Below are 25046 nucleotides of genomic sequence, written 5' to 3' on the forward strand. Positions count from 1 at the left end.
AATCTATTTATAAAATATGTTAATGGTATAGCTATAATATCAGATATATATTTCATTATGTCCTTGCTTAAAGGATCCATATCTGGGATGCTATTTTTTAGATTCATTATTATGTTACAAATTTCCGGAGTAGAATTTTCCAAAAAGAAAGTACTGTATTTGACACGTTAGAACTTGTGTAATATTGTGCACCAGTACTGTCAAACGATAGAAGTAAAACCGTCCATGGATCTATAGTGATCGGAAAATATATTGCTGATTGTGTGCTCATCACTAATAGGTTTACCTTTTATCTTGGTCTTTTCCTTGATCTTAATTATTTCTGAAGGTAAACGTTTAATCCTCTTCCAGAAATCAGATGGAAAATCAACGTTGGAGAACAATCTTTCATAATAGTTCCTTTCCTCTGTTCGAATTTTCCTTATTCGTTATATTTTTACCGTGTAAACAACTTCATACTCATGGATAACTGAATAACATGGATAACCGAAGCTGATGTTTTATCTTGTCCCATTAATGCTCGATGGACGTCAAATCTAGAGACTGGGAAGGAAGGAAGTGTGGCAACGTGACAGAGATATTCTCGGAAAATCATGTACAGCGAAGAATCGTCTCGCTGAAGAATGACTGTTTGTAGCTCTATCATGAAAGGCAACGCACGAGAGCGCAGGATTTCTTGAACTCACCTTCGCACCACTACTATAGATGGCCGATTGTCATAAGAAATGACTTCCATCTCAGCCCGCTACCAGTAGAAACAATGTGCTGCTCAATAATAAAGGAGGAATTGAACCACTTACCAGTCGACCTACACATTCTAATACGATAGTCATCCGTTTTCATATAGAACCGGGATTCGTTAAAGATGATACGCTGCCAGTCCATAGCAGTTTATGTATTTCTGTCATAACAACACTGCAAATGAAGCTAGCGATATTGGGGTGTTAATGACATGACATGTAACAGCCACCTTGAATACAAATTTACTTTCGTTAGTCATCTGCTAACGGTATGGGAAGAGACGGTTCTACAGCAAAACTTCCATATATCTATTGGTGATGGATAATGCTGTTTCAGGCTTAATCTCTGCCGATGCATTTTCTGGAATGTCCAAAGTATGCCTGCTGTATATGCGTCTTCTCATATCTACTGTCCAAACCTTCTCATAGCTAGGTCAGAGCGGCCAGATGTAGGACAATTCGGCAAAATGGCCATTCTATTTCTGTCAACCTGATGAAGCGGCCTTTTTCAAATTCAATCAGCTGTGACTAATGTTTTTAACTGTGTCGTGTAGGCATGCCTGGCATTTGAAAGACCTCCATATAACAGGAATACTGAAAATTGTGGACACAGCGAGCCTCTGCCTACCAGTGACCAACGAGCTAGTTACGTGGAGTTTCTCGGGTTTTCTTCTTGTCTTTAACATCTAAATAGAGGCCGATATCTCCATAGAAAGTCCTCCAGAGACATCTCCCTTGGCAGATCGCCCACATATGGCATGGCGGTATCCCATCAAACCGAAACCAAAATAGTGAGTTATTGTCAGCTTTTTTATAGGCTACCGGAGTTGCAATACTAGCAGATAACCCCGGCGTTGCTCGAATAAAAAATAACAACAGCAAAAATTATTAGATTGTTTCGTACTTCTAACCCTTTTACTATATTATATTATGGTATTTGATATATTTACAAATGTTATCTTACGTAAAAGTTTATCACACCGAGTGAACAACCTAACACATTGTAAAAGAGGAATAAAAGATTTTAAATATGTGTTAAATTGGTCATTCGGTGTGATAAACTCTTACATTTGATAACCTTTATAGTTATATAGCTGATCTTACCCGTTTTCACCGGGTTTAAGAATTCGGTCACCCCTCTTCCGAGGCTAATTAGAGAATTTTTAGATGGGTCTAAAAAACACGTATGTTCGATTTCACGCAAAGACGCAAAAAATAATGCAAGTGACTGTTTTAAAAAATTTCTTTTCTTTTAAATTATAAAATTATACACAATAAAAACTTACTTGAAAGACAAGAAAAGAAACTTAGTCGTGTTACTATCCGGAAAATATTCATTTTTCAGGGTTCTGACTAGGTTATTTTTACTTTCCCAGCTGTTATAACAGAGGGAAAGTGTGGCGATTCTGCAAAAAATGACTCCCCAGATTTAAAAACTTTTGGATTTAGGACACCTTGAAACGTAAAGAAATGCAAAAAAATTCCTGGGTAATTTCTGTATGTAAGGATGTTTTGTGTATGTGTGTGTGGCACGATTTTGTTTAATCTCTTTGAAGATTAACAACTCCTGTGTTTTTTGTCAAAATTTTCTGAAATTTTGTAGGGAGGTTTGTGTATTATGCCAATTGACGTCATTAAATTATGGTGGTTAAAGGTCTAGGAGGTGGGGAGATAAAAGGAGTCGTGTTATATCTCGAGTAGGGTCTGACTTAATGGCGATTTTACTCGTTATTAGTATTTAAATTTTTTTTTATAAAATCCATCTCTACCCTCAAAATTAAGTTTATTTCCATTTTATAATAATTAAAAATATAAAAAGTATTTTTAATAAAATATCGTAACAGATGGCGCCACCATATGTTGCCTGGAAAGTTAAGCAACTCGTTGTTGGATTTTTTGCTTATAAATACAGGCGTGTCATCCTTATATGAAAAATAACTAAATACACAGAAACATTTAATAGGAATATCTTAATTTAAATATTTTAAAAATTAATTTAGTGTGAATATTCAGTTAGAATGTTTGTAAATAAGTTGTTCAAAGTTTGAAAAAGAATAATTTATTTTGTAATTAATAATTAATATGTTGAATTGCATTCTCCCAGTCTACACTTAAGCTTTAATTTATTCTAGAATAAATTTCCATACGAGTTACAAAGATAATATTAGCTTTTCTAATAATTTGTATTTATATTAAATTTTAGATCCTGGTCTATGTATTAATTACGCAAATGAAATCTTTCAAATCTGCCAGATGTGTCCGAAAATTAATTTTAAAAAAACTACTGTAGATTCACAGGGTGATCGTTAATTACAGTATTCCAATTCAATGCTGTCTGCAGAGATATTTACTAGTCCAAATGCAACCAAATTTGGTCTGGTAACATTTCAAAATGTACAGAAGACATTTTCGTACAAAAAAAAACTCACCGCTTGACGCTGTAAGCAGAAACACTAGCCAGATTACGGCCAACGTTTTCATTTCTAAAACGTGAACGTCGAACGTCGAGCTCCGCTTACAAGATAGCGGCGCTCGACGTTCGACGTTCACGTTTAAGAGATGAAAACGTCGGCCGCAACCTCGCTACTCTTTCTACAAGACACACATTGTAGGCCTTAATGACGTAAGAAACACCGCTCAATTTATATTTATATGATTAGCAATAATATAAAAATATCACTAAAAACAAGACATATAGAGTTTATTACATAAAAATAGGCTTACCAGACGTCCCGTTTTGACCGGGACTGTCCTTGTTTGATAATGTGGTTCCAGCATCCCGGCTAGTTTATCATTTTGTCCCAGTTAATTGGAAAAATTTTAAAAGTGCCGAATATACTAGAATTAAAAATAGTACAGCCTGGGATAAAATGGCTATTTGGCAAACTAAAATATCCCTTCTGTTACAGTGGCTAGAAAATATAGTGTCGAAATCGAGCTTATTTTCTGTCCCTATATTGGAGGTTGCCGCAAGAGGCGCTGCTGTCAATCGTTGTGCTACACTGGCTGTATCATCCTATGTTTATATTGGTTTTAAGTGGGATTTTTAAGCATAGTAAATGTGCTGTAGCCAAGTAAAAGAATTTAGATCGATAATAAATCATATCACTAGCAATCAATTATTATATAGTATTACTTTATTAACATTTATGAAGGAATTCATTTTATTAAAGCTAATTAAGATTCTTATTAAATCAAATAGCCTACACTGTATTGTCTATTTTTACATTACAGCTGTTGAGTGCTGTACAAACAAGTATTATTTAGAGTACAAGAGTAATCTACTCTTGTTATTACCTTATTAACAACAAGGTTTATTCATATTTACTAAAAAAATACAGAATTTATCATATTTTTAATAATAAAATGTAAGTTTTATATGGCTTTGTGAACCTCTTCCACTGTGAGGGCCTAAAATAGAATTTATTAAGCAAATGCCATCAGTTACATAATACTGTATACTGTTCACAGTATTATGTGACATAGTATAAAGCAATATTAAAATTACAATTAAATTCTACACAGTATATAAAATATAAAGGCAGAATGTTACTTTATTGTCCCAATATAAAATTACAAAATTAAGTATGTACAAATAAACGATTATTAGTCTACTGCCAAGTACCCATGCATATACACTTTATATTTGAAAAATCTCTCTTAAAAAATTACAGATTAATATGCATGTAGATTTCTCACCCTTTTCGACAAAAATAAAAGAATTAAAAATTACAGTAGAGTAATATCTATAAATTAGAAATACACAAGTCAGTAAAGTTTCTGTTCAGCCATTTCCTAAGGATTTATTCACTTTACAAGCACAAATTTAATCGCTTTCGATGTTCTTGTAAGAAAGGATATCACGTAGCCAAAGCGAAAGTAGCACTACGATTGACATCATCGTTACCTTGTCTGTGACGTCACTAACCTCGATGTATGGACCGAACGGTTATGATGGAGGAATATAAGCGCTTTCGACACTATATTTTCTAGCCACTGTACTTCTGTTACACTTATTGTTGCCAATCTAAGTACTATGTTGTCTAGAAACTCTAGATGTTGCCTCCAAAATGTGACATAATGAATTTAGATGTTTTATTTTTTTCGACAGATATTTTTCACACAATTTATAATAGCATTCAGCTTATATTTTTATTTTATTTTTTAGATATTTTGTTTCAATTAGAGTTGGCAACACTGAAACTTTTACTGTCACGCGTGTCCTATCTGAGTCGAGTTCGAAATGCTAGTTGTCATTTGCCATTATTTTGTGCTTTACATTATATTAATTTAATCTGCAAAATGCCAGAAAGAAACTGTGTTTACTGGTGGATTAAAAAAACGGTTAATGTGTACCTAGGTAACCAATGGCAGCGTTTCGTGGGCCTGACGGACTCCTCCCGGAGGGGAGCCGCCGGCAGGCCGCCTTGTGCTAAACGTCACTAGTTATTGATTAAAATAAAAAAAAAAAAAGGAAACGTCTACTAAAATATATACAGTAGTTAATCTAACCGAAGCGCCGCCATATTGGACTACCTAGGTACACATTAACCGGCAAGCCTAGTAGCAGCGGAAGGAACTTCCTCAAATGTATTGTCTTATTTTAAAGGTATCGATTTATTTTCTGTTTTATTTTATTTGAATATTTGAAAAACCCATTTACCTGTCCCGTGTTATTCCGAATCGACGAGATAGAATAACATAGAGTGCTAAACCGGTTACTACAGCTGAGGCGAATTGAAGTGCGGCAGCCATGATAGTTTCAGTGACATGGCTCCATCTATTGACTACATTTAAGTTAATGATAACTGAAGATATTTTGCAATTTAATTAATTAATCAAGTTGTTTTTTTACATATACAATGTATCGAAATATATTGTGTAAAATATCGACATTATATTACATATTAAGCATAAAGTATTACAGTGCAATGCAAAATACATTACACATACTGTATATCATATTTAAAAAATAATGATGTGTATCACTGTCCTTTAAATATAATCATTTTTATAAACTTTTGTCTTAATTGTGCACCTCTAATCTTAATACTTTCCATTTGACACATATAGTTAATACAAATTATAAAAATTCACTCCAAACATATTAATTTGCCATTTGTTCTATGCTTTTTAAAATCAATTATTAGACCAATTATTGGAATCTTCCTTCTTTTAAGAAGTGAACAGTTTTTACTGAATTCAGTTTACTGAAATAATCAATTTCTTTAATAATAATTTTCAAACATTGGTTTTTGTTTCTGTTTGTGACTGGACTTTGTCTATCTCCCCATTGGGTGACAAGAATTAATAGGGTCATATATAACATTTACTTTCAATGTGAATTCAGCAGTTGCATCAACATTATTAAAGGCTTCTATGCAATTTTCTTTACAAACTATAAAAGCATTACTTACAGATCTACTTAATGTCTGTACTGTTATATTTACCTTCATTTTTTGTTTCCACCATTCAATATGATATGATTTTAGTTTATTTGAGATCAATTTCAGCATATGAGCTGCATCAAGAAATGCATAAACTTTAATTTCTTCTGTTGAAGGGTGATAAAACCAGTTTTTCAAACTTTCTACATCAAAGTTAATTCCCAATTCTTTATACATTGAAATATTTTATGCAGATCCATTACATGTTATTGCAATTACACGAGCACCAACTGAATATAATTTCTCTAAATATTGTTTTACCAGATTGGCTTTAACTGTGCTTTGTATTCCATTAATCAAACAGTAACCAACAAGAATTTTCCAGTCTCTGTTGACTGCAGTAACTAAAAATACAAGTGCTTGTGTTGTCATGGGAGTATCATAAACATCAAGATTTCCATGATCAAGATCAATATATCCTATCACTTCTTTCCCATTCCAATCAACTTGTTTTTTAATTACCATTTCATCAATAATTAAGTAACATGATAATGGATGGGTTGGAATTTTAGTTTCATCTCTGATTTTTATAAAAGAAAAGAATGTTCAGTAAAGCCAGGACTACCATCAATATAAGAAGACCATTTCTGTAGAGAACTAGTAGCAGGTAGTTTAATAAATTGTCTTAGATATTCATATGTCTTACTAGAATAAAAGTGAAGAGTTAAAGCAAACTTTTTAACTTCTTCTGGATATTCATTGCCTTCATTACCAAAAAGCTGATGTTTTAATAGATCACGAAGCAGTCCATTAAAGTTATTTTCTATCATTATAGCATCGGATTTAGAAAGCATTTCTCCGAGCTTTTGAATAATGTTTTATTGACAATCTTATTTGAATTCCTTTTATTAGACTGTCTGCTATATTTATTTTGTAACCGTTCACATTTCTGTCTTTTTAAAATTAACATTTCACGCATCTTCTTTGGAGATATATGTGATACGAGTATATATGTGATCACGAGAGACCGATACTTCATATTTTATCTTTGCAAATTTTTCTTTACAGGCTTCTGAAATAGGATCTTTAGATATTCGTTTTCTTTCCGAACGTTTTATTGCAGGGATTTTTCTACAAAGTAAGTATCATTGTGAACTTTTACATTACATTTTAGATGAAGATATTATGATATTCGAAGTAACCTTTAAGACTGTAATTGTTTAGTTTTGAAATAAAGTTAATCCGTGTTTGCATTCAGTGTGAAAAGTGCGCGTTGGGGCAAGATGGTGGCCACGAATATGAATTCTGCTGCTGGCTAGAGGCTTTATTTTATGAAAACATTTTTTTAATTTAAATACTATCTTAACAAGAAATAAAATGTGAGATAACAATCGAAATAAAAGTTTTTTCCACAAAAAAAAATATCGTCTGTTTACAAAATAGCGAAACTGAGCATGCGCGAAGCAACGGTATCGTCTGGTAAAGTAAATACGAGTAAGTTGAAACTTTTATATTTATTTATTAATTTTTTTCTCTCTGAGCTTCGATATGTTTTATGATTAATATTGATTGCATTTTTGCTTCGATATATTTATCGTTAATGTCTTCTAGTTAAAATAAAGTAAATAAAATCATAGTTTATTTTGAGGCTTTACTAATTCATAATCATATTATCAAAATAATTTACATATACATCTTTATGGTAGTATATAATACTTAATTTATGTTTTTATTTCCTCGAAAATAGAAAATGTCATCAATATTAATCCAAAGTAAATAATGCATACAATATTTTTTAAAGCACTTGTACAGTACCTCGTACTTCGAACGACGATTCAAAGTTCGAACTGCGCGTGCAGTGAAAAAGTGTTCTGGAAACATAAACGCCATCTGTTCAGTGCCCAGTCGTCTCTCGCGTTATGCTCGTATGTTTTCGGTGCTTTTTTCGCTTTATTTTTGATTTTGTTATATAAACTGTGCGTTATCCATCGATTTTTAACAATTTTTTATTACAATTTTTCTTTGTTGACAGCTTTTGGACACCCCCTACTTTTTAAACTTGAAACTTTTTAAACATTTGACATGTTCGAAGTTTAGGAGCATCTTTCTCCATACACATTACGAAGTTTTTTCCTGTTTGTAGGAGGTTATATCCTTTCCGAAATTCATAAAGCATAATATGCCTGATATGGTTTTTATTTAACAACTTTTCAACTCCATTTTAATCAAACAAAATGTGAAGTAAAAAGTTTAATATGCTTCTAAACAAAGAATACAACTTCACATTAGCAATACTTTTAGCATTGTTATAATGAAGTCATAAATCTGTTAAGTAGCAACAACTGTTAAAATATACCCAAAAATTTTCTATTCGACTCAATATAATCTTACTTATTAATTAACCATGCATCCGAGAAGTGTGTGGAAGCATCGAATTCTTTCTTTAATTCTTCTCCCACCAGGTTCATATGGAGAGTGCGGCCTTAGTTTGCCTTTTCTCCGAAGGGCTTCATATGTTTATGATCGCTATGCGACCGAAGAGCCAGCCGTATCCGAACGGCCTATACGCGCTCGCGGGAAATAATGCCTTCCGGGAGGACTTTTATGGGGAACTGGCCTCCTATTCAGTCGTTATTGGCAAGGAGAAAACCCGGAAAACTCCAAGCAGCCGGCCTGTCCGATCGCGGCGCGAACCCACGACCGAACTTCCCAGTGTTTAGGGTCTGGTCACCGCTATGAGCGGCAACGGAATGGAAGCATCGAAGTCTAAGAGGAAGATTGAAATATCGACGATTGAGACTGTTAAAATAAAATATAAAATAATGCGTGTAGTAAAAGATTTAGCCATACATATTTTTAAAAACTTATTTCTACCCTCAAAATTAACCTTTTTGGATTTTTTGTAATAATTAATAATAGTATAAAAGTTATTTTTACTTTCTTGGCTGTTATAACAGAAGAAAAGTATGGTGATCTGGCAAAAAATGACTCCCGAGATTTTTATATATTTTTTGAATTTAATTAATTAAGACCCCTTAAAACGTTAAGAAATGAAAAAAAAAAAAAAAAATGCATTTTACTATCTGTGCAATAGTTATAGTTGATAGGCAAGTAGCAATATTCAAAATAAACAAGTTAAAGTTATTACTAAACTTTATTTATAACAAGTTAAAAAATGTAGGCTATATATATTTTCACTTTATATATTAATAATTTACAGTATATATATGATATGTCTAGCAGCTGTTCAATCTAAATATCATGGGAGAAGTCGTGTCTCTTTTTGTTTCGAACAATTCCTTCCAAATCTAGTTTAGTATTTCATATTTTAATCTTAAATCAAGATCAACATCGCGCACTTAACCAATTCTGAGTAAAGGAATTGGTCAAGTGTATATTATTAGAGAAATATTTTCAATGAGCCATCATTACAAGTCATGTCAACAAGCTATTGTAAAAAAAGAGTGCATTTTTAAAAAGTCGAAGTTTTTATGCAGGTGACCGACCACAAATGGAAAATATTGTAATGGAGCAGTAGTATCACAGGACAGGAAAATACTATTTGTTTAAAGATTTAATTATTCAACTCCATTTTAGAAAAGTTTTTTATAATTAATAGAAACTCTATACACTAGAGATCATTAAAGACATTTATTTTTAGTTTTATACTAGCAGACCCCACCACGCGTTGTTGTGGCTCAAAATGTATCTATTATAAATGTATAACACTTCCCCCGTGGGAGGGGAATTTTTCGAAAAATCCCTTAGTGTACATTTTCTTGACGTACCCTATTAAAACGCAATCAAAAACGCAAGAAAACCGCATCTGAAATAGTATAATAGAAGCCAAGTTCTTCACAGTAAGCCTTAATCCTGCTCCCTCCCCCGATGGGGGAATATTGAAAAATCCCTTTGTAGTGTATATTCTGTTGACGTACCCTATTAAAACGCAATCAAAAACGCAAAAAACCGCATCTAAAATAGTATAAATAGAAGCAGAGTTCTTTACGGTAAGCCTTAATCCTAACCATCTCCCTTCAGTGGGGGGAATTTCGACACGTATATTATATAAAAACACGTGCGTATTCGAATGCAGCGTTGTGTGAAAATTTCAAAGGAATCGGTAGGAACAAACGAACATTACATTTCTATTTATATAGATAAATAGAAGATGATCCGCTTTAGTTCATTTTTACGGAAAAGCGTAATGCCTCACAGAAAAGCAAACTTAGGGCATCGTACTCGTAGCGCCATCTGTTGGACATAAAAGCCTTAACCTAGATTATATATTTTAATTTATATGAATGTTTAACGGAATAATATACAGCCTATGTCCACCATGAGGTTCCATTCTAAATATTGGTGAAAGAATTTTTGAAATCGGATGAGTAGTTTCGGAGATTACTTGCTGCAAACAAACTTACAAACATTACCTCTTTATAATATTAGTATAGATTTCTCAAAACATTCTAATAATTACAAAAAGCATTAACGTATTTTTTAAATGTAATTAATCTTAGAAAAGTTTGAATTGAAAATTAAATAAACGAATGAGACATGAATTTGAATATTTGTTTAGTTTTATTAGTAAACAAAATCAATCTTATCAAATCTTTTTGCCCACTTTTGAAATTGTTGATGTTGATTGATAATATCGATAATTCTAACTTTAAAAAATTAAAAGTTTCCTTTATATATTTTTACATTTTTAATTTATTTATTATATTAATATTTATACAAAATTTAAGAAAAGAGAACGTGAAAAAAATTTAATTTATTTTGAATTTTCAGTATTAAACTCATCAATAATGATTATGTTATTTTTGTATTTGAGTAGATTATTTTCCAGACTTATTTAATTTCGGTTTAAAAGAAATTAATAAATTCTTGTAATCTTGAATATTATTTGCATCTAAAAATAATACTCAAAGTTTAAGTAAAAATTTTTATATTGTTAATAGTAATTATTATTATTATTATAAGAACTTTATTGTAATAAAGGCAAGCCTTGTTACAGGGGAGAATACATATGTTGTTAATAATTATTAAATCTATGGTGATAAACTAAAAGTATCATTAAATTAAATTATAATATTTTGATATTAATAAGGTATGCTCACTTATAAATAGTTTCATGTTATATCTATATCTTTTTAAATTAAAAAAAATATTTCATGAAATTAAAAGCAAAACATTTAAATACTGAACAAAAGATTAGCTTAATCATATTAAATAGTTTTAAAGAAACAAAGGAAAACTTTTTCTTTCTTTCTTTCTAATTTTCTTCCTACGAAGTAGAAAATAACAAGTAAAATTAACTAATTAAATTGAATTTAAAGTTAATTAAGTTTAATTAATGTTATATTTTTATTTTTAAGCAAAATATACTTAAATCGTTTATAATATGTATGTTTATGAACGCTTATTGAAATTTATTATGAATTATTATATTATAAATATATTTATGCTTATATTTATACTCTAAGAAATTAATACTATGCTGTGTAATCTATAATTTCTATATGTTTTTATAAAGTTTAATCTCAATTTCTTGAAATAACAATATCGTGAGCATTCACTCAAGAGCAATTAATGTACAGTACTCTCGACAAATATCAAAGTTTACTCAATGAATTACGTCTTATACAACTTTAGTTACGATTTAAAAGATGCTTTGAAAGAAAGAAAACATTTTTATCTAATGGATATTTATTTTTTCATTTATATTTGCACAAAGTTAAGCAGACAATTAGCCGTAATAATTATTTTTTCAAGTATATAAGTCCACATTTTTTCCCCATAACTTTATGTATTGTTGTTATTTCATTTTTAAAGCTTTTAAATACATTTTTTTAAATGAATATATTACCGTAAATTTTGTTGTACGAAATGAGGAATGGGAAATAAGCTATCACCCTTCGAAAATTTTCGCATATATTTAGAATTGTATTAAGTATGTATTAATTATATTCAGTAAACATTATATTAAAGAATAGTTTAATAAAATTATTAACAAATAAATTCTTAAACTATAAAATATTTAATTATTTTATTTTATTTTATTGTGATACAATAAATTAATTTTATTCACAATATAAATGTTATTTCTGTCTTTTATAGTTTATATTCTATTAATATCTATAGACTATTATCTCTATACAAATCTTCACATTATAAGATTAAAGCAATAACGAAATGAGTACTGTTGTTATCATCATGCCACATTAGACAAGCAGAACTGTTTTGTGTACACAAATTCATTTTAACGATTGAATTGAATAAATTATATTTCCTATCTCAATCACGTTCCTTTTAATAAATGTAGCTACGTATTTAATATGATACGGATTTAATTTCATTATTAAATGGTAGATGTTATAGATTTGAAGTATTTATCCAGCTACCGAAAATGTCGAATCGTAAATGAAGAATCTGCAGCAATGAATTTGAATGAAGAGGCAGCACGATTCCTTTTATTAACTGAAACTAGTTCCAACACGACGACGGTGTTTATCTAATAACTGTTGAAGCACGAACCATCTTAATTGAAAGATGATAGCTACATCAAGTTTGGAAGTTTTATAAGCGAGAAAGATATAGCCTATATCGATTTGTCTGCTTAATGATATTTTGTATTTGTTACTTGACAAAAAAAAAAAATACTCGAATTTCTTGTCCGCTTTTATTACATTTTATATTTACATTTCTGTAAAATACATGACTATTTTATTTATTTTGCTATATGAAGTAATGAATTTTCGTTTCTTTTCAAATTTTTATTTTATTTTTATTACGATCATAATAAATAGCGTGGATAATGAAAACGCCAAGTGTGAATGAACGTTGTACAGCGCTGTTTTCTTCTAAGAATTAACAATTTTCTGTTTTCTTTTATTTATTTGCACAGCAGATGTTTAAGGACGTATTCGAAAATAGATAGATTTTTATAAAATTCCTCATAATCAAAACATTTGGATCAGCTACATCAATTATTCTTCGACACCCACTTAGATTCACAGTTTATAAAGAAATACAATGTATTTTTAAACAAAACTGTATTTTTCAGTTTAAAATTTTAATAATTTTATCATAATTATTTGAGAGTAATTGGTATTTTTTCAGTACTATAAATAAGGGAAATATATTTCATTTTTTATATTGATTTTATTATTAATGAAATAAATTTATAAATAAGCTTTTATGAGTTAAAATCATTTCATTTCTTGACAACGTGACCTATTATTATGATGATTTCTTATTTTAGAACAACAACTGTAATAATAATAAAATTATATAGCCTAAAGTATATAATGTACATTACAGTACAGTACAAAGAAATACAAATTTTATTGATAGTTTCGCGTTGTTTAATTAATTAAAAAAAGAATTGTATGTGCTAAATTAAATCGTTTATTCAATGTAAAGATGATAAATAATTCCATTGTAAAAGTTTATTTTCTATAACTTAATTTTAATTAATTAAAATATTTAGAATATTTACAGGCCTGTTAAATAATACAGTACTGTATAACTAATTAGGTTTGATTACAAACACTAACAATAGTAACATTTATTATATTATATTAGTCTCAATTATGAAGATATAAACGTATACTAGAAAAATATATTATACGTAAATAATTATATTTATTCAATTCGCTTTTCACAAAAAAAAATTAATTAATAAAAATATGTTTAAATAAAGTTCAAGTTTTCAAATTATTTTCTTTTCAGTTCTTCTTCAATATTATTAAAGAAAACATTCAATATCCGCTTATATTTAAATAATTGAAATATAAAAAGGTTTAAATAAATGTCTAAATACTAATTTTTAATGTTATATAAAGGAAAATATTTACCCAATTTAAAAAATTAATGATTTTAACAAAAGAATTATAAAAACATAATTAAAATATATAAATTATCACTATATATGTGCCATTTATATTTAACGGATTAGGATTATATTATGTTATAAAAACAATTATTATTTATACTAAAAAAAATTGTTTTTCGCATTAAAATTTATAATAATACACCCACGTTAAATCAGAATTTTCTCCTGACTTTTTACTATTTTTTTTTTTAAATAAATATTTTTAAAACTTATTTTTAATAACAGTTGCTACGTTCTAAAATAAAAAAAATATATAAGGAGGAGTTGATAATCTAGATTTAATTATTCCAATTTAAATATTTTCTAACATCTTTTATAATCAGCTTTTCTTAATCGAATAAAGGATTACAACTAATGTTATAATTTATTTTCTGAAGCTCTTTAATTGGTAATTCTTACGAATTTATATCCTATTATTTGCGAAATTATAAATAAACTTGATCCTTTGTTTATTTACAAATGATATATATATTTTAATTGTATATTAAATGATTAATTTTGTTTAGTGTAATTTCAAATTTTCTTGAAGACTTTCATTAACGCTTACTCTATATTAATAAGTTAATTTATCATGAGAAAACTTTTACAACGGATCAATGATGTCTTTCACTCATGATACTTAGAAACAAGTCAGAAATGAATTATGATCAATTTGAACAAGTGATTTATTTCGGTTTATTAATCTGATTATGAAAGATGAATAATGTTGCAGGAATATTTTGATTGATTATAAAAACATATTGGCAAAGATTTTGATTTTAGTTTAAATTTATAAAAAAGAAAAGGCACTTTGTTTTTATGTTAAGAATATGATAAAATCTGTATGAGTGGTATTGAAAGGCTTTGAATGGTAAAAATAAGCTTTTCTTTAACACGTTTTTAAAACCTTTACCTTTAAAATTTTAAACTTTGCTTTATCTTTGTCTTTAAACTTTTCCAAATATACTTTAACAATTTTAACATTCAAAGGTTTTCAATTTTTGTAAATATTTATTTATTTAGTACAAGGAAATCCTGTATGTACGGGCATAGAAATCAATCAATCAATCAACCAACCAACCAGTCAATCAACCAATCAACCAATAGCAATCCCAACACAAAATAAAATAATGTTGATAATTCATCGCAGAATAATAAACCTGTTAAAAAACAATACAGTAATAATAATAATAATAAATAATGTCAACAACAACAATAATAATCATATCCAAAAAACTAAACAAAATACACAAAAGTGGCAGCGAATAATGGCTTTGTTTTATCTTTGTAACATTTATTTAATTTTATAACGAAAATATATTTTTTTATAAACTACTAAAATATTTATCATTATAAATAAGTAAGATCATAAACATCGCATATAAAGCAGACACGTCTTATATTTTATATGCAAGTAGAGAATTTAAATTGTTTATATCAAAATGTATTAGAATAATAAATACAATTTTATAATTGTTACATTGTTAAAGTGAAGATATATCCTGAAAAATATATAACCTCTTTGGTCATAGTAGATTAAAATCTATGAAAATATCTTAAATAGAGATGGATAAAATTAGAAAGGGAATTTTATTTTTAAGGGAAATGTTTAGTTATGAATTCAGTACCATTTTTACATTACTAAAGCCTAAAATCTGTTGGAAATCTTCATTAATACAGTAGAACCTCGATTATCCGGACTAATTGGGGATGAAGGTAGTCCGGATAAGGAAAAATCCGGATAATCGAAACAAATACTTTAATTTGTCTTTTAATGATAATACAACACGTTTTCTTTTCGATGACATATCGGTAATATTAAAAGTAAATACTGTATTTAAATCGTGATCAAATTTTCAAGAAACAAACGTTCGTATTGAATTTGGACTACTACTGACCAACGCTAACAGACTACCTATTGTTTAAAAGGCCCTCTGGTGGCGCAAGAAGACGGATTTTATAAAATAAAAAGCAGTTGAAACTGCATTTTTATGAATAAAAATTTGACAAACTATTTATCGTTTTATGACGAGTAAAATTTTTTCGTCGCGTTCGCGGCTTTTAAGTAATGCATAAACCTTCGAGGCGCGAGGCCCTTCGGACCGCGAGGCATAGGCGGTGGCCCACGTCGTCCATGCCTTACGCCGCCCTTGGTCATAGAAATGATGTAATTTGAATATAAATTATTTATAAATACGTATGTCAAGTTATATTTTTATTACTACGTAAAATATATTTAAGAGTTTACGACCACTGTGCTGGGTGAGACATTGTTGAAACAAAAAAGTTATGCATTCCATCACGTACATAAACAGTGTCGTAATTCGCCAAGTGCAAATCAGCAAATTCGTAAAATTTTTGTTTATTTTGAACAATCCGGATAATCGAAAATCCGGATAATGGAGGTTCTACTGTACTTATAAATAATGAAATTTTATTCCTCAATGAATCCGGAACTGTATAATGGTTTTGGTAGTTTAAAAATGTCATATATTCTTTATAATTTTATAACAAAATTATTTAAATGCATTTTAATTAGAATAAAGTATCGGGTAGTCAAAAGTAATGCCTGCCGATCTTGAAATTTTTAGATTATGTATACATCATCTGAAAATACTGGTTATAATGGCTCTATAAAACTTAATACTGGTTATAATGGTTATATAAAACTTGAAACGAATACAAAATTATTAGATTATATTTGTACTACAAATATACTTTAATAACGATAATTAGCGTAATCATTTTTTAATCGATTATTGTTATTTTACTTGAGGGCTTCCAAAGTTCACTTGAGGGCTACCAAACGACCACAAGCTTAAAGCCTTCAATTCACACGGAATTGCAGGCTTTAAGCTTGCGGTCCTTTGGAAGCCCTAGGTATGTATGAAAGTATGTTAGTACTAAGCCCGCTTAGTACTAATATACCTCTATAACTGCAAGTACAGTACATTAGGTTAAACGTCGATATAGTGCCACCTTCGTGAATCTATCTACTCATAACTATTAATTAAATAATAATTTCTTTCGTTATCTCTGAATTACCAAATGAAGAATTTTGCATTGCAAAGGACATTATCACCAAATCATGTAACTTCCAAACTTTCAAACCTCAAACTTGTGTTTAGATTTCTCATTACTTTAAGTAATTTTTATTGTGTGAGGTTCTTCGGTTTAGTGCCATATTCGATTTAGTGCCAATTTCAAAGGCTAACAGATATCGAAATTTGACTGTACTAAATGATAAATGCTAATGATATGGAAACTAGTAATATATAGTGTATTCTCACCTTTTCACTAGTTAAGTTTAGTTTTAATGTTTTCACGAATATCAGTTTTAATTCCGTAACGTTGCGTAACGGCACGAGGCAGAAAATAGGAGAATAAAATTATATTGTCAAAGCTTCGGGGCCGCATGTCAGAACCTCGCGGGCCGCGGATTACTTATGATCGCACTTGATCTATTTGACGTCACTAAAAGTAAACCTTCTTGATACAAAAACAAACAAGTTAATGTGCCATATTGACAAGTGAGTTTTATACTCTAATGTTCGACTGTATAACTACAAAAATAATCCTACGAATTTCACTTCAAGCTGATTTAAGAAGTGTTAAATAAGATTTCTAATTAAGATTTTATAGTTGACTATTTAACGATAATTTAAAAATAATTTAAACTAATTATAATTATTAACGAATTATTAGTAGACTACAAAATATAATTGCAATCTTAATTTATATTTTTATTTAGCCTATATTATATCATTTAAACATATTGACATACAGCGGATTATTTGAAAATAAATTAATTACAAATCAGTGTTGATGTTTAACCGTCAAAACTATTTAATCGTGAAGTTGTTATTAATGCAATAGTTTATATTATATAATTACAAATTGTTTAATAATATTTAAAATTAATATGTTAATCGTAATAATGTTAAAATGAGTATTTCAAAATTATTATAGGATTATGATAAATGTATTCAAAATATATTTGGTTTAAAGTGTATTCTTCCCATAGTAAATTGTAATAATAATTAACACAATTGAATTAATTTCGTAAGACATTTAAATATTTTAATTACACTACATTCTCTTTTATGATAAAAATTTATAGTAATGTATTTAATATAATATTAGAACAATTGATTTTTTAAATTTTAAATACATGTAGAATAGAATTTTCGTTATAAATTTGACATAAACTTGTCTAAATTATTTAATAAATAATAAAATTAATTGAAAATAAAATTTATATTTATTAGAGATTGAATTAAATTAAATTAACTCGGCTTTAGTTTATAAAAGATGTGTTTTAGATTTAACTCAATTTTTTTTTCTTATGAAAAAACATTAAAATAAAGTTTATAATTCATTTAAAGGGTAATACAGGAAATTTTTCTTTAAACAAATATTAATTTTTGTTTATTATTGATCTTGAAAAAATAATAACAATAATAGTTTAAATTGTTAACAGTTAAATAGTTTAAATTATAAATTGTTTATTTTTATTTTAAACATATATTAAGTTTTATTTATAGCTTCAAATAATAATAATATTTCCTTTGTATATATAACAATTTAAATTGCAGAGTTTTAGATAAATTACATTATGAATAAATAATTTAAATTGCGTAAATATTTTATTATTTAGTTAAAACAAAAACAAAAATTACTAAATAGAACAAATTATTTTGTGTCTTGAAGCATAAAATAAATGTTATAAATATTTTCATATGTTTTAGAAATTAAATTAATATTAAAATAAATTCAAATCGGTATAATTTTCCAAAAATTATATAAATTTAAAATTTCAATGTTTTGTTTATTAAACTGACGTTTTGAAATTTGAGGTTACATAATTTCTTGACTTGTTAATTGGAATGTATTCATCATAATTAATTATCATTTCAGAAACTTATTATCAATATTAATTGTACTAACTTGATCGCATTTTATCTTCGAAGTTGTTTCAATAAATATATAATTAGAATAGAAAATTTACTTTATTCTGTGTTTAAGGATTACGTTAGGGATTTAAGTTGGCTTTAACTAATTATTTAAATGAAAATAGTTAATTTACAATTAAAATTTCTTCGCGTGGTCTACTTAATTTTGATCGAAATGGTTAATTAGCAATCGAATTTCATTCTAACATTTTAACATTTGATCATTGTGTGCAATCGTGTTTACTTTTAAGAGTGTTAAATATTAAAAAAATTATATTTAGAAGATAATTAGCTAGTTTAATCGGGCATCTTTTATGATGGATGGGCATTGTTTATAACGACGAAGATCATATTTCTCTTCCTTTTAGGAGATAAAATATATACAATATATTATCTAATTTATGTCGAAATAATTACTGTTAAATAAAAAAAAATATGCGTAATTATATATTATTAGAAACTTAATATTATCTTTTTAAAATCAATCTTGAAAATTAAACATTTTTTAAAATAGATTTTTATTTATTTTAATGAGCTGTAAATTGTTATCACTCTTATTCAATTAATTCGTATCTAATAGAATTCATTTGAAGGCTAGTATATTATTTACATATGGAATGTATGTTTATATATGCTTGGCATTCTAGAAAAATTTGAATTCTGAGCACATACGACCGATTTATGTAGGGTTATATTAAACCCTTAAGAAAAAAAGAAATGTAAGCATACGGTCGTCTTCACTTGACATTTTGAAAACATAAATAATGCAGGGGAACATTTCTCTTAAAATCACGTTTCGTTGCCTATAAAAATACAAAGAGACAATCGTATTTTTTCAGTAAAGTGTTTTATATTCTTAAAAGTCGTCTTTCCCCTTAAGTCATACAGCATATTAAATAGAATATAGAAACTTTTAAAACACAAAAATATATCTTTTTATGTCTGTTTTATTTCTTTTCATCTATGTATCATGTAAACTAATCTATTGCTATAAATTGTACTACGTTCTTGCATCTTTGATCTTCGTAAATACAATTTACGTTTTTTTTAAAAAAAATAAGATAAAGCGTGAATTTATCGAATGCAAGTATACTTTCTGTATTTTAAATATGGTTATAAGAGTCGCGCCATCAAATCTTATAAGATAAAAACCGTAAATAAAACTATGGTAAAAACTTTCTTAAGTATATTTCTTAGACTGCGAATAAAGCATTTTATCAATAAGCAATAAAAATTCGATTTATATCTTTGGAAATATTTATTTATATATATTTTTATTGTGTATAATTCAGTTTATTGAAAAGAAAAAAAAATTATATATATCTTACAGCGAACGAGTGAGAAATCTTGTCAAGTATTTAAATTTATTTATTTATTTTTTTGGAAAATAAAATTCGTGATCACAAAAATTTATTCCGTACAACATGAAATTATTATAAACCAAAACAGGAAAAAATTAATTTTCCAATGAAATCCGATTAATTCGAATATTAGTTATTATTTTATTTTTGCTTTCAGGAACATTATTTCTTTCGTGGCCCTGTTATTTCCCAATTAGGATTATAAACAGGACGTAGATTATCTTTCCAATATTTTTGTTTACTGGATTTTTTGTCATAATCTTCAGATGGTTTCAATCCGATGATAGCCAATTCTTCATCGGTTTTATAATCGGGTTTCTTAATTTCTTCCAGTTTTCTTTTTAGATGATCGAAAAATTTACTGATATTATTAAGATTTAGAAGACTAAAGTAACGATCGTACTGCATGTCCAAATTAGATGATGATAGATTGTCTCCTTCTTTCAGTTCCAACTGATCCATGTTTCTTTTACCAAGGCCGATGAATTCCCATCCTGGATTATATTTCGGTTTTTCGTTTTTACGCTTTCCCAAACCAATCATGGCTAATCCGGGATTATATCTTGGTCTGGATTTATCGTAATTAGCTCTTTTTATATCCGATTCACTTTCATCTGTATTTTTCCAAAATCGTATCCACTTGTTCGCCAGTTCGTATATCGTTGGTTGATCATCTGTAGACAAAAAGTAATTTTTTTAGCTTAAAAAAAGTTAATTTTTAAAATTTATAAGTTTCTGGAACCGGAATATTGTATATTCTATTTATTACATCAAATTTATTTTGTGTTAGATACAGATAAAATATTGCGCATAAATCGAATAATTTTTGTAAAATTTCTGTAGAATATTAATGAAAAAAATGTAAATTCGAATAAAAAAGTGATAAGATAAATAAATTCTATTTAAAAGATTTATAAAATTATAAATTTATGTATAACCCTAAAAGTATTCCTTTACTAACATTCTCCTGTTTGTAAAACTCCTAAAGTAGACTGGTTAATTAAATATTTATTTCCTGTAGTCTAAGATTAAGCTTTCAGATAACAAACTCATGGGATTTTTACAATATTAAAATAGTTTTCAAAGTATTTCGAAAATCTAAATTCTAACTTAACTTTTGCTTTAGCAGTTAAACTTTTAAATATAAAAAATAAAAAGAAATAAATTTCATTAATTTAGCAAAAATGTAAATATAACAAAATTTCCTTTGATCTATTTTTAAAATTTTATTGATTTTTTTTTATTTTTTATTTCTAAAAACTTTTTTGGTAAAAACGCATTTTACAATTTCATAAGATTTTATATTTAAAATTAATAAAGTTTAGTAATTAATTAATAAATTAATTAACTTTTTTTTGCTTTTTTAAATGCTATAGTTTTTATATTTATTCGAACAAATTTATAACAGAATATATTATATGATATCATGTTCATTTATTCATCATAAATATATATATATATATATTTTTATTAGTTTTCTTACATTTGCAAACACACAAATGATAATATATTCTAGAACATTATAAGAATTATAATAAATCCATTTTATAATCTAATTTTCTACTCTGTTAATCAAATTTGTACACTTTTCTATTTTGCTTTTCTTTATATAGGTCTACTACTTTTAAAATTATTTACAAATTAAAATTAATTTATGTCAAATAAAACTATTTTTAAGGCGTTATTAAATTAATCAAATCCTTCTGCAAATGGATTTTATATTAAACATGGTAGTAAATTAAATTGTTCTTTAAAATCTAATTTATTGAGAATTTCAGAAAAAATAAATTTTTTTTCCTAACATCTAAAAATTAATATAAAAGGCAAAGATTAAAGAGGATCTTATTTTTTCTGTTAAATAGATTAATCCCTTGGCTTCTATAAAAAAGATTTAGAAAGTATTATCAATTTAGTGACCTAAAAAATTAAATTTATTTTCTAAAATTTCTGTTAAAAAGAAGCACGCCTTGTAAATTACATGATAAAATTAATAACAATGAACCTATATTTTAATATAAATATAAATATTTATTAACAGGTAATTATGCTGTTTAGCATACATAAAGATTGTCACCCCCTTGTAATAATGTGCTCCCTTAAATAAATAAATGTCTATTGATTGATTGATTGATTGATTGATTGATTACCAGTAATTATTAACATAAATTATAAATTTATATAAACAGTACTATAATGAAAAAGTATAGATATGTATTTTCTATGATATCAATTTTATCTAATAAATGGCTAAAACTAATATAAAATAAATTTTTAAAAGGGATATAATTTAATAAGACTTTAAAATTTTTGTAATTTATAAATTAAAAAATCATTTTTATTTAATTTTAAATTTTATTACATTGATCATTTAAGGAGTTATAAATGAATATTCATAAATAAAAAATTTAACTTATATTTGATACAGATAAAATACACTTCTGAAAGTGAATACATTACTTTTCTTAAACTGTAATTTATAAGACGATAACACGTATTACAAAATGCTTTATTTCTGTTACCTTTTATCATTCAATAAAAGTTATATTCTATATCGAACCCTCCTACATACGAATGCATGAAAGTTCGACATTAAATAAAGATACATAATTATTTAAACAGTCTCGTTAAATTAATGATGTAGAATAGTTTGTAAAATTCATAATGAAATATTTAAATCTCAAAATAAAAAAAAAGCCTTACAAAGTATCCAACAGTACATAAACAAAGAGAAACGACAAGGAAACTTTACATAATTATAGGAAATTTCTGTTTAAAATTAAATTTATAAGTTATATTTATAGTTAAAATTATAATTCTTGTTTTCCTCTAATGACAATGAATGAAACAAAAATATTTAACATAAGAATTATAAAATATCCTGTATTTTATATTGTGCAAAAGATTTAATTTTTTCATTTATGCTATATTATAGATTTGTTTTCGTGTAAAACAATTTACTCTGTAATATGAGCCAATAATATTTCTATTTCTATAAAGAAACATAAGAATGGCATATACGTATAGGCTAAATTATTTATTGTTCTGATTGATTGTCTATGAGTTCGACTTTCTATCAAACCACATTTGTTCGGCAGGAAAGCATCCAATTTCTCCAATTTGACTTCACATTCATGAGAAATACTTTGTAAAAATGTTGTTTTATATCAATATATTTCTTAATATTAGTTTAATGTATTCGAAAATAAAATTAAAAAAAATTTTTTTTATGCCTTAATTCCATCATGAATTTATTATCGAATCGTTTGACAGTAGATTTACTAAAGATTACATAAAATAAAATGGGTCTTACGGCTGTCAAAACATTAAAAACATTTAAAATATATAGAAAAAGATATTATTTTTAGAATATAATTATTAACAAATAAAGCAATAAATATTAAGTTACAAATTAAATACAAAATCGAGTTTTAAACTGGAATTTTAATATCTCAATTAATAAAATAATATAAGTAAATGGATATTCTTTTTTTTTACATATTATAAACGTAAATCGTATTAAGAAATATCGTATATGTTATTTTAAGAATAAGTATTTAAACTTTTAATAATTACAATAGCAAAAACGCGCGCCTTACCTTCGACAGTTCTGCAAATACTGACGAAGATCATTAAAATCATTAATGTGACGTATGTCCAATGTTGCTGATCCATTTTTCCTTCAATTGCTGCTTGTACGGTTTTCGTCTTACGTTTATGAAACCGATAAACTTTCTCTATGTCATATATCAACAGTTTCACCGTTTCTCCAATGGAACAACGGTTATCGAATCACGTGACCTACAGCAACTAATCACCTTGGAGTATTTTACAACACTAATTTCTTCTTTAAAACGGCATTTAAAGAAAAATTGAATGTCTAATTTAATTGGATGATGTTTTTCATTTTTTTACAAATTTTACCTATCATTATTTTTGTTTCATTATCATCGAAAAATGAAAAACAAATGAAGATAAATGAATATATCAATTTTTATTCAATTAATAGATTAAAAATGTTTTTAAAAACAGTACACTTATTTAAAATGACTGAAAAACATAAAAAATGGCGAAAGTAAATATTTTTTTAATCGGTTATTTTCCATACAGTAGATTTACTAAACACTACATAAAATAAAATACAGTAATTACTGTTCGATAATTAAACTTAACCCGATTACTTGTTTAATATTTTAATGCGATTTTCTTACGTCACTGAAGTTTTATAATGTAAAATTATGTAATTGAGTTTTGAACGTTTAATTAAGTAATGATTGTATATTATCAATAATTCAACGTTATTTTTATTTCGTTTTCATCGAGAAAATATTTTTATTTAATTATATTACTTTCCAGAATAACAATTTTAATAAAGTATGTTTTATATATATATATTTACAGTGGTGCTTCGTACTTCCTAAAAAGATCGCATAACCCCCCCAAATGACAAGAATTTTTGCCTTTGCAAAAACTCACAGGATGTAACCAAAGAAATCAGATCGGTAGTATAAAAATGCAAGGCACCGACGTATATTTTCGAAAAACGCTTACATAGATACATTTCTGACCGATTAGAGCAGTGATTCTCAAACTTTTTCGATCCACCGCCCCCTTTGTTCCATAAAGTTATACCCAACGCCCCCTAACCCATTTTCTCTTGTGTGAGAAAAGGATTGAAAATATTCTTAGGAAAACTTTTCTATGAATCTCACACTTTGTGCCCTTACTGTACA

General features: G+C 27.3%; 1 protein-coding gene and 1 long non-coding RNA gene across 2 annotated transcripts in view; one reads left to right on the forward strand and one right to left on the reverse strand.

The window, feature by feature from the left end:
• The first annotated feature begins 4716 nt into the window (after positions 1-4716).
• The window catches only part of LOC111640960, an 83106-nt gene continuing 62776 nt past the window's right edge, over positions 4717-25046 (forward strand). Inside the window, exons 1-2 of the long non-coding RNA XR_002759334.1 lie at positions 4717-5349; positions 7196-7265. This is a non-coding gene — a long non-coding RNA (uncharacterized LOC111640960). The remainder of the gene's footprint in view (positions 5350-7195; positions 7266-25046) is intronic.
• On the reverse strand, positions 20260-24129 carry LOC111640959. Its single transcript, XM_023387057.1, has 2 exons — positions 23913-24129; positions 20260-20990 (listed from the first exon to the last, which is right to left on the reverse strand). The coding sequence occupies exons 1-2, from the start codon at positions 23986-23988 to the stop codon at positions 20479-20481; spliced, it is 588 nt and encodes a 195-aa protein (XP_023242825.1). The 5' UTR covers positions 23989-24129; the 3' UTR covers positions 20260-20478.

The sequence above is a fragment of the Centruroides sculpturatus genome, unplaced genomic scaffold, assembly GCF_000671375.1.
Source record: "Centruroides sculpturatus isolate CEXI.00-Female unplaced genomic scaffold, Cexi_2.0 scaffold1412, whole genome shotgun sequence".
Lineage (NCBI taxonomy): Eukaryota > Metazoa > Arthropoda > Arachnida > Scorpiones > Buthidae > Centruroides > Centruroides sculpturatus.